The following is a 13,935-nucleotide window of genomic DNA, read 5'->3' as shown; positions in this document are numbered from 1 at the left end:
AGATCCTGCAGTCCCCGGCACGCACACACATAGTCCTTATTCACGGGTTTAAATTGTCCTGGATTCCTCCTCTGAGTCAAGACTGTGGTGGGTCTTAAGAGCAACACAGTGTTACTGTCCACAAATATTAAGATTGCTGTGTTCTGACTGGCTTCCCATCAAAGTTAAAACTGAGCTGCCTCCCTGAAACTAATGGGTCTGCATCTCATTCACACTACAGTCTCTCCACATCGCTACGACAGCATAAAGCAACTTCCAAGTGGTTTAAGTTGCATTCACGCCCATTCAGGCCCCTTTACACTGCCAGAGCAACAGAGACTCAGGCCCAGTGGGTGTAAATGAAAGGAGAGTTTGCCCCAGTAATTATAGTCATCATCCTCAGTGCCGGCTTTAGCCCTAAGCAGGAGGTTTTTTGCCTCATCCTCCCCCTCCCCCAATACTAAAACAGGCAAGTTCTTATAATAAAAAGTGAATAGGGGGTCCCCTTGAGTTGCTTGGGGCCCTAAGCAATTGCTTCGTCTGCTTACGCCTAGTGCTGGCTCTGATTATCATCACCCCTCTGTTCTTCTGCTCTGCAAAGCTGAGGACCTGCCAAAGCCATGCTCGTGTGTGTGTGTGTGTGTGTGTGTGTGTGTGTGTGTAGGATCTGGGGTCTGAATCTGTGGACCCTTGCTCACATGAGTCATCCTTATTCACGTGAGACTTCATTCTCAATTCAAGTCAGTGGTATTATTTGCATGAGCTAAGACTAGTCACATCAATATAAGTTTACAAGATTGGTTCTCCAGCATATTAAGCTGATAAAATGTGACTTTGATAACAGGCCTAGGGGAAATTGGATCGATCCTCCATTTAGGTCAGCAGAACATGTGAGGTTTGTTGCGGGCATTTTTCACCTTTTCGGGCTGTTGCAGCATTCCTTGCACTATCAAACCTTCTATTGACTTCAGGGGGGAATTTTGCACACCCAAGGAATGGCCCCTGGGTGGTGACAATGTGGGAGGATGAAATGACTAGATTGACCCAGATACTTCTTTCAGGTTTCAGAGTAGCAGCCGTGTTAGTCTGTATCCTCAAAAAGAACAGGAGTCCTTGTGGCACCTTAGAGACTAACAAATTTATTTGAGCATAAGCTTTCGTGGGCTAGAGCCCACTTCATTGGATGCCTAGAGTGGAACATACAGTAAGGATATATAGTAAGTATATATATATATATGTTCCACTCTATGCATCCGATGATGCTCAAATAAATTTGTTAGTCTCTAAGGTGCCACAAGTACTCCTGTTCTTTTTCCAGATACTTCTGTAAATTACTCTGCAGATTAATTATGATTCGTTAGTTTGCGTCTTTCAGTGACATTTATTCTCTAAAGAAGTGGTGCACAAACTGGGGTGGATGGGGGCACAAGAGATTCTTGAGGGTGGTGCAAAGAACCTTTGGCCCTTTTATAAAACAAATATACAAATGTCACTTTTCACAGCAGACTTACCAGTACCCCTTTGCCATCCTTACGTCTGCGCTGCTTCTGGTGGCAGCGCTGCCTTCAGAGCTCGGTGGCTGAAAAGCCGTGGCTGCTGACTGGGGCGTTCATTTGTTTGCAGTGCGGGAAGACTTCTGTTCCCCCACACAATACCCACTCCCACCCACTCCCGCATTGTTTGTTGAATTTTTATCCTGCTCCTGCTATTATGGTAGCAGGTCCTGTGGGACCCGCGGGATCCCAGTCCCACTGCAGGGTATAGGAAGAAGAGGAAGGAATTCAAGAAGGAATAGTTAATGTGAGTGGTTAATTTATTTTTCATCTGAAATTCTGTGTTTGCAGTTTGTAATACTTCGTGTTTGCTACCTCCTAATAACCTTTATAAATTATAAATTTAGGAATGAAAATAAAGTATTCATGCCTTCTATCAACTTGCAAAAAAAAAAAAGTTACAGATTTCAGGTAATGGGAAGGATGGCATGGCGGGAAACATTTGTGCACCACTGCTCTAAAGATAGTTGTTACTTCTGATATTATTTTGATGTCCACTGTACACATATAGAGAACACCTGAGTGTGGATATGTACAAAATACAGGGGAAATTTTTCAAACTTGGGAGTCAAAAGTTAGGTATTTAAATCCATATGTAGGCATGTAAGTAAAAGTGTTTCAGAAATGCTGGGTACCCACTACGCTCGCTGACGTTAAATGGATGTGAGGGTGCTCAGCACCTTTGGAAATTAGACTTCTTTAATTTAGAGGCCTAAAAGTGGATGCCGGTGACTAGATTTAGGCACCAAATTATAAAATATTTGGCCATAATTTATACATTATTTTCACTTCGATGTTAAAGATTTCAGTCTGTCAGACAAAAGAAACAAAGTATAGGAAACAAAAGCAATCATATGGATCCAGAAATGCCTCAGCCTCAACAATGAAATGATTATAACTGTATATTTGTTATATATTTCTCATATCTGTTATTCAAAGTATTCGTATAATTCACTATTAGATTATTATTAATCCAAGTTCTATAGTCAGTGGAGTTACTCTAGATTTACTTTGATGAACCTGGGAGCAAAGGATCTGCTCATATTACTTATATTATTCAAAAAGTAAACTTATTCTAGTCAATTGTTATACCAATATCATATTCAGTATATTGTAAATCTTATTTTTCAAATATTAAAGGTCAGTTCTTCACAAAAGAAAATATGTCACAGATTAGACATGGGTTCTGATCTTGCTTATATCAGGGTAAATCTGAAGTATCTCAATTGACTTCATGTTTCATTTATACCAGTGTAACTTGGATCAGAAATAGGTCCTAAATATGGTACCTAAGGACTGAATCATTGACAATTACTGGTGGTCTTTACAGCTGCAAGGATTTGGAAGGTATGAAAACCAAGACAGAGTGCTTAGAGCTGGTCAAAATTTTACTTTAAAACTGGTTTTTTTTTGACAGAAAAGTGGAATTTTTTTTTTTTAAAATGTCTGCTTTGTGTAGAAAATTTTGACATTTTGTTGAAAAAAATGAGCACTCAAACCTCAAAAAGATTTTGGCCAAAATATTTCAGGTTTTGGATGAAATATTTTAGTTGTCAATATTTTGCCAAAAAGTCAACAATTTTTTGTGGAAAATTTCAACAACCAAATCATTTTTTCCGCCCAAAAAAATTAACAGGGGAAAACCTCCCTATTCTCCAACCAGCACTAACTGTTGTATAGTGTCCCAGGGCACAGGATGGGAACCCCCAATGCTGGAGTTATTTAAAATTGGGCAGAGGGAAAGGTCTGGAGAAAACACTATAAAATCATCCCTTGCTGACTAGGTGATCTAATACATTTATAGCTGAAGAGCTATACATTTCCACATTATGCAGAGAGATATGTGTGTGTAAATCACTTCTATTTTAAAAGTTTGTAAATATCCCTCTCCGGGCTAACTTTCTATCATATCCCTTGTGAACAACCTGCATTTCTCAAATCCCAGACACTAAATGATTGAATTTGCATCCATCATTTTTAAAAATTATTTTTCCCAATGCAACAAATATACAAAAATACCAGATTCATCTTAATACAGAAAGAAAACTAAGAGGGTTAGGATAAAGGGAGAGGAGATATATCTATAATCCAGCATTTTTAATACCCCAGAAAGGTCAAAATATGTTTCCGAGTCAGAATCTGCCCAAAGGGCCAGTTTTTCAAGGTCTCAGCACTTACAGCTGGGGCTATATTTTCAAAAGAGCTCAGCTCCCTGCAGTTCTCATTGTGGCACTCAGGGCCAAATTACCCCAAAAGCTTGGAATCCGAATGGGAGCTGGATTCTTTTGAAAATCTGGCCCTGATTGTGAGTGCTTGAGCACTTTGGCAAATCGGGCCCTATTGACAGATTTGCAACTGTGCTGTGGCATGCGCCAGCAATTGTTTTGTGCTCTTAAACAGAACTGTAGTAAATCCATGACTTTGCTCGGTTACTGTGGTTTCTGAGTTAATTTTGCTTTGAGTTTTGGATTCATTGGAACCTCAAAGTGATGTTCAGCGACAGGGAATCTTGTGGAAATAGAAACCAAAGGAAAAGTTCTCCTGAAGCCCCCCCGAATGTAAACCACTGGCCCTACCCTGCTTTTGCTCCCAGCTCTCTGCTCTCACGAACAATTAATTTGAAAAAAGCCTGTTCCTCAATAGCATCTGTTAATCACTGCATTAGTACAAACGTAACATGTTCAGGAATATGAGTAATTAGAACTTGGTAACCTTTTATCTTAAATAGGTCGAAGGTTTTAGCGCGTGATCTGAAATACTACCAAACCACAGATTGCGTTTTCTGTTACTAAGAAAGTTAATACATTGCAGGGTAGAATGAAACTGTATTGACTAATAACCTGCTTATAACACGGGGTCTGTGTTCATCAGTTAATTGAACTTCTTCAGAGGTTTTCTGTTGTGAACATGTACCGTGCTTACTGTGGGCAGATAATGATCTCATTGAACCAGTGGAAATCCACAGTAACTCCACTGGGCCAGATTCAAATCTCACTTGACACCACTATAATTCTGGAGTAACAGTTGGGTGAATTCTGATCTCAGTTACGCCAGCATAAGTCAGGAGGAGTGCCAGTGATATCAGTGGGCCAAATTCTGTGCTGATTTAAAATCCTCCGCTTCCCAAGTAGGCCAAGTTCTGTTCTCAGTTTCACAAGTGTAAAACTGGAGTAACTCCAATGATTTGAGCAGGGTTTCTCCGGATTGACACTCATGCTCGTGAGATTGGAACACGGCCTATTATCCACTCTTGAAATCACAATATGGCCCACGAATGGCTTTTCCCTTTGTCCAATGATTTATTTGGAGGTGTATTTAAAAATCAAGTATTTTGTATCACTTTTAACTTCTGAGAGGGATGGTGTATACAAGTGGGTGCATATCTGTGTCTGTGTGTGGCAGTTAACACAGCTACGTGCACACACACACACACACACACACACACACACACTTCAAACTACCCTGTGTGATAGACCCAGGCCAGCTGGGTACAGCAGAATAGCAGAAGGCAGATATCCTGGCCACTGGATTAACAATTTTCTGTTCCCTAACTGACCAGAGCAGGGGCTGCTCCAGGCTAATGAGAACACCTGACTCTAATTAACCTGCAAAGACTCAGGTGAGGNTGCTCCAGGCTAATGAGAACACCTGATTCTAATTAACCTGCAAAGAGTCAAGTGAGGCCATTCAGTTAATATGACCACCTGACTCTAAGACCCTGCTGATACTATAAAAAGGGCTCACTCCAGTCAGACAGGGAAGAGCCAGGGGTGAGGAAGTGCGGCTGAAGGGCTGGTTACTGAAGACACCATCAGACCATCGTTAAAGGAGCCCTAAGGTAAGGGTGAAGAAGGGAGAAGCAGGAGAGCTGTGGGGAAGTGGCCCAGGGAAATGTAGCAACTCTGGCAGTGAAAGATTGGCTGCCAACAACTGCTACCATTAGGGTCCCTGGGCCGGAACCCGGAGTTGAGGGGAGGCCCGAGTTCCCCCCAACCCACCATCACAGGAACATCTCCTGGGAGGGGAAGTCAGGCCCCTGTCAGGAAGGAGGCTGAACAGAGACTGTGGGAGTTCTCTCACCAACCTCCTTGCAGGCCTATGATGAAAAGGGCTCAGTAGACTGTAACCCAGCCCTAGAGAGAGGGGGCTACGTGGAGGGTCACAGTGAGCCACTGAGGGTAGCATAAACTGCCTAGAAGTGCAGGACCCACAGGAGCAAGGTCAGAGCTCTGCCACACCTGATATAAGCTTATTCATAATCAAAAGTAGATTTTTGTTGCAGAAAACAAACCACCAAACACTTCTCACACTAAAAAGAAATGCAGATGCACTACTGCCGCTTGAGGAAAGAGTTAAGGGGAAAAAGGGAAGATGGGTCTGAACCAAAATACTGGACTCCTGAACGGAGGCCCGTTTACATTGCTGAAGACATTTAAAGGGATCTTAGTTGTAAATGAGAATCTCTCATGCAGTGTCTAGTGGCTGCATAGAAATGAGTTCAAATATAATTTACACCCACTTGTAGAGTGGTATAAAGGGGTCTGAGAGTAAATGCAAATCAGCCCCCGCCCCAGACAAGGTCCTGGATATTCACACCCATATTTTTTGATTGGTCCATTATAGATTCTAGGGATCAACTGTAAAATTTGGATCTGGAGTCAGAGCTTCTCAGAGTTCAGGAATTTCCTCTTCCATGCATGGAAACACCATTAGCTAGATCCATTATAGAGGTTGTAAGGGTGTAACTTTTGTATAGATTCTGCATATAACAACACTAGGAAGAGGAAGCTATTAGGGACACTGACTCCGGACATGAAAAGCATAAAGAAAATGTCTCATTCCAGACAAGAGCAGTTTCAGGAGGGTGGAGTTTAAACAACATGAGTGCAAATGAGAAGATGAGAGATGGAAGTGTCACCTTTCTCAGAAGCTTCTGGCCCTGCCCTCTCCCAGACATGGGACCCTGGACTAGAAGGAGCTGTGCTCTGAGCTGGTATGGTAGCTCCTACTCTGAGGGCAGAATCTGGTCAGGAACCACTCTGCACTTCTAGCTGGACAGCAACTTATTTGATGCCAGTGGACCCTGGGAAATGCTGGTTGCATAAAATGCTTGACCGAAACTAATCTATTGTTCGCGCTGATATTAAGCTGTTTCCACTTGCCTTTGTGGATGCTGACTGCATGATACGTAGGGCCCTGTGGGTGATGGCGGTCAGTGCTGCTGAGAAGATGTCACCAGAGACAAATGACACCTGGGTAGATTTGAGGTTTATATTCTGTGGGTACAAGATGCAAACTCTCATATTTCTGACCCAGCAGAGACTTCATCCTTTAACTATAAAGGGCCAGATCTTGCCTCAGATAAGAACTTCCCATGACTGCCTCTTCTGACTATACCAGATGTAGCCCCACCCTTAGGCTACTGCTACAGGATCCCCTCTCTCTAGTCCAATTCTCACACCCCGCAGATCCACATTCAGCTCCCGTCTCCAACTCAGTCTTGCTTCTCCCCATGCCACCTGCCGTACTTCCAATAGTGCCACGGCAAGCTCCCACCTCAGAGCAAACCAATTCACGATTGAAAGGGTTAAGCAATACTGCTGGAATATACATGTTTCAGGGTTGGTTCATGTTTCAGGGATCAGGAGGGGTTGTTTGCTATTCTTTCTGGCCTTGGCCCTGCCGGGGATTAGACTCACTCTGAACTCCTGGGCTCCACCGGACAACTGGATTTTGTTATGACCATCCAAATTCTTTTCACAGGGCCCCTTTATGCCAGGCAGCTGGATTGAGAATGATGGGGAGAAAGCAAGCTCCTCTCACCCAGGCAGGGGATGGGGCTGCACAGTGAAAAAGCCACACGGTGATCTTTGACTCGTTTAACAAAAGGAGTCACGTCATATACAACCCCCCAACCATTCCTGGTAAGTGATTAAGGCCTGAAACAGAGTGTTTCTGCCTTGTGATGCTGTCAGAAACCACAAGTGTCCTCAGCCAAAGTGTCTTTTGCTTTGCTTTTTCAGTTGCCAACATTACCCTCTGTGATGCTATATGTACTGCCAGAGAGTTTATGACAGGTTCTACCACCGAAACCCATGCAGGACTCTGCCACTGCACTCCTGTAGTCCATGAGTAGGAACAACAACTGCAGCCAACCCCCTCCACACCACTTCCAGAGAACACCCTGAGTGAGGTATTGTTTCTGGGGCCAGGGATTTCTGATGTGTTTTGAGAAGCACTTAGGACACTTTAGGTTTCTTTAAAAAGAATAATAATAAATAATAATTACATGTTGCCCCTACTCTGGCCACCTCCTCCATGGCCACATGCAGGGAGCTAGGGCTGATTGAAAATTTCCAGTTGAAACTTTTCCTTTTGGAAGCAAAACCACGGTTTCGAACAAACATTTTCTGCAAGAAGTGTCTGCTTTCCTCCCAAAATTTCAGTCTCCGATTTGAAAACACAAAGCCCAAAACCTGACAATTTTCCACCAAACACTGACTTTTGCAGGCTGTTGGTCAAAAGTTTTGGACCGTTTTCAGCTGAAAACATATTTTTCCAATGAAAAATCAAAATTTTCCCCAGAAAATTTCAATGAAAAAAACATCTCCCCCCCAGCTCCACCAGGAATCCTTATGGAGCTGTGTTCCCCGACTCACATAAGCACTTTACAATTTCACAAAGGGGCGGGGAAGAAGTTTCCAAAAGTTATAAAATACATTTTTCCAGTCACATGCATGTGACTGGAAACATTTCCAAGATTCAGCTCTGATTAATAAAAGTCCAATAAAGCATGCTACTTAAAGGATTATTATGATTAGTTTTGACTGACAGATGGAGCTATAAAACACTGTTATAAAACACAGGCCATGCAGATGCCATCATGTCAATTTAAGCCATGATGTTGAGTGTGATAAAGCACAATAAGAATCCTTTTATAATTTAACAAATGAGAATTGATTAGTAAGTAAAATAATGAATGAGTTCATACAGTTGTAGACGCATGAAGCTCTCAGAACCAAATTTTCAAAATTGGCTCCTAAAGTAGGAGAATTTCCCCAGGGGATAGGATTAGTTGGTGTTGGTCCTGCTTTGAGCAGGGGGTTACACTAGATGACCTCCTGAGGTCTCTTCCAACCCTAATTTTCTATGATTCTATGACACCAAACTGCAACTCAGATGACTGAGGTTCTAGGCCTATCTCTCCCATTTACCTGCTGCGTGACTTTTGACAAATCTCTTCTCTTCCTTGTGTCCCCTATATGTAAAAGGTGCATGATGCTACTTATCTCCTTCATCAAGCGCTTTGAAATCAGAGGAGGATAAGCACTAGCAGACCTGTCTTTTCATTATTAAAGTCACACCAGCAAAATGTGTGCAACCACTTGTTGCCTGTTGCAGCTGCATGGCTGTAGTGTTTCAGTGTAGACACTCGCTGCAGCAGCGGAACAGGTTCTCCTGTCGCTGTAGTTAATCCAGCTCCCCAAAAGGCAGATGCAAGGTTGACAGAAGAATTCTTCCGTTGACCTACTGCTGTCTACACTGGGGGTTAGGTCAGCTTAACGATGTCCCTGAACAGTGTGGATTTTTCACACCTGAGTGATGTAGTTGGCTTGACCTGACATTTTAGATTTGACCTGCATTCCCGCCCCTTGCTCAAGCATGCAGACATTCACCCATTTGGCAGGCAAAAGTGAGGACTGTGCACCTCATGTTGTGCAGGCACCCATATGAAAATCTGGCTCCAAAAGTGGCTAGGAGAATAGATGTAATTGTGAGCAAAAATCATCTTTTGCTTTGTACAGCACAAAGCACATCAGGGCCTCGGACGGCTGCGGTTCCTAGGCCCTACTGCACTACAAAAAAATAATAATGAATAATTGCATGCATAAATGAACACAAATAATAGGTAGGTGCTAACGGTTTTATAATGGATGCTTGAATTCCACCTTCCAAGGTTCCCAGCAGCAGCATACAGTGGTGGTGTCTGACACCATGGAAAGCTTTATGGCACCGCTAAGCACCCTCAGCGAGCTGGGGCTTCATCACGGCAAGAATAAGCTGCCACGCAGCAAGGTGAGCGGGCCCTCGCGGCGCAAGCGGGAGTTCATGCCAGACGAAAAGAAGGACACTATGTACTGGGAGAAGAGACGCAAGAACAACGAGGCGGCCAAACGCTCCCGGGAAAAGAGACGACTCAATGACTTTGCCATGGAGAGCCAGTTGGCTGCTCTCAATGAGGAGAATGCCCTCCTCAGGGCCGAGCTCCTGGCCTTGAAGCTGCACTTCGGTCTCATCAGCTCGGACGTCTATGCCCACCAGGCCGCCTCCATCCAGGACTTCCTGGGGATTTACCTCAGAGGGCGCAAAGCAGCTGTCCCTCTCCTCGAGGTGGAGCCCTTGACCCAGGATGGCTGTTTCAGAACAAACGGCGTTGTGCCCCGCATGGTGGAGCCCAGTGAGTTTGCTTACAAAGGCCTCACCCCACCCAGAAATCTCCAGAGCTCTTACCCAAAGCAGACCCTACTGAGCACCCAGTATGATCTGAACCCTTACCAGCCAAATAGACTCGAATCAGCCTTCAAATCCACCCTCTGCCCCCCTTACCTCAATTACCACTTTCTGGAGAAATACACTTGCCGGTTTCCTTCGCTGGACAATGCCCATTTCTTGGCCACTTCTTCCAGCATGGCTGAGGCAGGGAACCAAGGCTCCAAAAGCCCATTAGATGAAGATGATGAGCAGCAAGTGCCTAAAATATCCCCTCTCCCTCTCAGCAGCCAGCTGTGCCCTGTGGAGGACCCTTCCAGGGGCCGGAGCTATTCTGCCCTGCCTCACAAACTCAGAATTAAGACTAAAGCCCTCAGCAGCTGGGAGGAGAGCGGCTCTGACTCCCGTTGAGATTGCAGAGGAGACCCCCCCCAACTATGGGCTGGGAAGGAGAGAGAAAGTGGGGGATAATTATCTTATGCACTGAAGAGGGAAAGTGATTTATTTTGAGTTGAACATGTGAGAGATGGGTGTGAACAGGGCCTGACGGAGGCTGATATGTGTCTGGCATGGTAGTACTTCCCACAACTCTACACGCAGTGTTCCAGTGAGACCCACAGACTCACTCTGTGTACAACAGGGGGCTTATGGTTTCACTTTGTTGCTTTGCTCATGCCTGGAGCCGAAAGGCAGGGTCTAGGGTAGGCATGGGAGAACTGAGGATGGGGAAGGCCAAGATTACAGGCATGGTGAGCAGCACATGATACTCCAGCAGCACTACACCCCAACTACAGTCGCTCGGTATGGCAGCCATTTTCACTCCTCTTGCTTCGTGGACACTTTCTTCCCCGCAGGATGGGCTATTAAAGCTTCTATTCATGTTTCCTGTTTGAAACAGGAAATGGACAGAGACAGCTTCAACGACGCCCACCTCAACATCCCTGGAGCAGGCTCAGGACAAATGGGGGCATGGGAGAGAGGTAGCGGACTATCTAAGACTCATGCTATTCAACCACGTTCCAGCTGTATTCCCATTGTCCTTGCATTCCTGCAACCAGTGGGACTGTTTGTGTGTGGGAGGATGGGAAGTGAGATCAGAAACCAGTTGGGTGAGAAGAAGAAAGGGTCTCTAGAGCAATACTTACCTAGATTCATATTGAACAGATTTAATTACCCTTTAAGCCATTTCGTAATGGCTCAGACTTTGTCTTACCTTGAATATCTTCCATGATTCCTGATAGTGATTCCAGAGCTCCCGAGTATCTCCACAGTAAAATCACTTCTGCTGTCATTTGCAGAGCAGTTACCCAGTTTCTGATCGTCGTTACTCTGAAAGTAAATGTGACTCACGTCAGTGGATTTACGTAGGGGTAAAACAAGAGCAGGATCTAGCCCACTGTATTTCCCGTCAATCCTCACTTCTCTTCAGACTGAATATGTCCATTTCTCCTAACCAGCATGGCCTAGTGGTAAAGAAAAATGAAACTTTTTCATCATTTTTGGGAGGAGGCAAAAATTATTTATTTTTTTAATTTGTAATTGAGAATTCTATCAAAAATATTTGTGTTTTGTTCATCATTGAACTGGCTTTTGTAAATCAGAAATTTCTGAAAAAAGATTTTTTTTAAATTGTGCAATAATTAAAAAAAATATATCTCCCAATATGTGACAAAGTGGACTAAAAAATTTCTCATTTGAAACCATCTTATTTTGAAAATGATACTATAGCCAAAATCCCCGCAGAGCCAAGGCACATCAGTGTTCATGGCCAGCGACACAACAGGGAGCGATATGGCCTGCACCACATCTGACCATGCTGGAGGTGATGTTCTAGCACAGGGGTAAGCAACCTATGGCATGGGTGCTGACAGTGGCATGTGAGCTGATTTGCAGTGGCACTCAGACTGCCTGGGTCCTGGCCACCAGTCCAGGGGGCTCTGTATTTTAATTTAATTGTAAATGAAGCTTCTTAAACATTTTGAAGCCTTATTTACTTTACATACAATAATAATTTAGTTATATACTATAGCCTTATAGAAACAGACCTTCTAAAAACGTTAAAATGTATTACTGGCACACGAAACCTTAAATCAGAGTGAATAAATGGAGACTCGGCACAGCACTTCTGAAAGGTTGCTCACCCCTGTTCTAGCAGGAGAGCAAATTAGGCTCAACCCAACAACCTATCGGATGATCACAGAGAGCCTGAATAACCCAGCCACTGCAGCTCCAGCAAAGGGCTACGTGAAAATGTTCATTAAAAATGTCACCAAAAATGTTGATAAAACGAGACGAGGTGGCACCTTAAAGATTTATTTGGGCATAAGCTTTCGTGGATAAAAATCCTACTTCTTCAGATGTGATAGTCTTTAAGGTGCCACCGGACTCCTCGTGGTTTTTGTGGGTACAGATTAACATGGCTCCCTCTCTGATACTTGATAAAATGAGAAATACATAACAATTTTAGATCCTCCCACTCCCTCTTTTTTTGGCCAGCTTTAAATGAAAATTAAAAATCTGGATTGGGATCATCAAAGCTATCTCAGGGATTTGGCCCCCCACCTGGCAACAAGAGCGGTGGCAACAGAAGATGGCTGCTGTGACACTTGTTATATAACAACTAGGGCTGGCTGAAATTTTTCTTTTGCAGTGGAAAATGGGGTTTTCAGCTACATTATTTTTTTTTAATGAAAAAATGTCTGCTTCTTGTAGAAAATTTCAGTTTTCCATTGAAAAACCATATGCACAAAACCTGAAATATTTCAGTTTGGAAATGATGCTGCAGTTCCTCAGGAGAGTGATAGTTTGGTTTCCTCATGCCTCCATTCTTCTCTGTGAGCTGGGCTCCCCAGCCAGACTACATATCCCATGATGCACCCTGACCAGGGACTCCCCTGAGGCACCACTGCCCTTCTCCACGAAGGGAGACCATGGTGCATCATGGGAAATGTAGCTTGCCCGGGGATCCCAGCCTGTCGAGGAGAATGGGAGCATAAGGCAGCACTGCAACATTTCCAAATCAAAATATTTCATTTTTTGGCAAAATGTTTTGGTTTCGGCTGAAATGTTTCTAGATTAGAATTTCCACTGAATGTGCAAAATTTCCCACGGAAAATAAAAAAGCACTGTTGAAATGACTACCAAGAGGGTCCTGATCCTGACTGAACTCCCCCGCCCCCATGCAGCATCGCCCCCCTTGCCTCATTCTGCTTAACCTGTCCCTTTTCATTTACAAACCAGAAACCCATAGCAGAAATGTTGAGCAGTCGCCAGTTTGCTGGACTTCTAGGGCTTGCCTTTATGGAGAGGTAGTGTGCGACAGGCCAGGGTGTGAAAGTACAACACACTAGCCTGCTGCACACTAAAGGTACATGTACATTTAGGGCAGCATGTAGAGTACAGACATTGCACGCCCAGCTTGCATGGGTGTAAACAGCAGTGTCGACCGTGAGACACGGCTTAGGCAAGCAGAGTAGAGTAAAGTGCGCTACACATCTGAACCCTAGGGTATGTATCCTTCACGGCTGACCACATACCCAAGCAGGGACTCCTATTTTTAGCAGTGCAGTGTCCCACTGCCTCCCCACTGCCAGAGCCCTTCCCTGCCGCATTGAAAGGCTCCAGCAGCAGGGAAAGTTTCTGGCAGTCAGGAAAGGCTCCGGCAGTAGGAGGCAGCGGAGAAAGTCTCTGGCAGCTCCCCACTTCCACAACGTTTCTCTGCTGACTCCTGGCTGCCAGAACCTTTTGCTGCAGTGCACAGTTACATGTATAGTGCCTGTACTATGCACGCTATGATCAGCGTAGTCCTAACTTGCCATGTGGACCTGCTGCCACGCGCTACGCGTTCTGTAGCATGCTTTGACATCCTGCTGTTTCAGACAGAGTAACGTAGCCCAGCAAGTGCTGCTACCAG

At 44.3% G+C, this 13,935-nt stretch overlaps 1 protein-coding gene across 1 annotated transcript; it reads left to right on the top strand.

Annotated features, from left to right (window-relative positions):
* Positions 1 to 7,562: 7,562 nt before the first annotated feature.
* Positions 7,563 to 11,452, top strand: NFILZ (NFIL3 like basic leucine zipper). The gene is made up of 2 exons (XM_032805881.2): positions 7,563 to 7,725; positions 9,490 to 11,452. The coding sequence occupies exon 2, from the start codon at positions 9,528 to 9,530 to the stop codon at positions 10,431 to 10,433; it is 906 nt and encodes a 301-aa protein (XP_032661772.1). The 5' UTR covers positions 7,563 to 7,725; positions 9,490 to 9,527; the 3' UTR covers positions 10,434 to 11,452.
* Positions 11,453 to 13,935: the final 2,483 nt, after the last annotated feature.

Source organism: Chelonoidis abingdonii, chromosome 11, assembly GCF_003597395.2.
Source record: "Chelonoidis abingdonii isolate Lonesome George chromosome 11, CheloAbing_2.0, whole genome shotgun sequence".
In the NCBI taxonomy this organism is placed as follows: domain Eukaryota; kingdom Metazoa; phylum Chordata; order Testudines; family Testudinidae; genus Chelonoidis; species Chelonoidis abingdonii.
This window is presented reverse-complemented; position numbering and strand designations above follow the sequence as displayed.

Coding starts and splice junctions, on each gene's coding strand:
- NFILZ (XM_032805881.2), top strand. CDS start 9,528: ATGGAAAGCTTTATGGCACCGCTAAGCACCCTCAGCGAGCTGGGGCTT.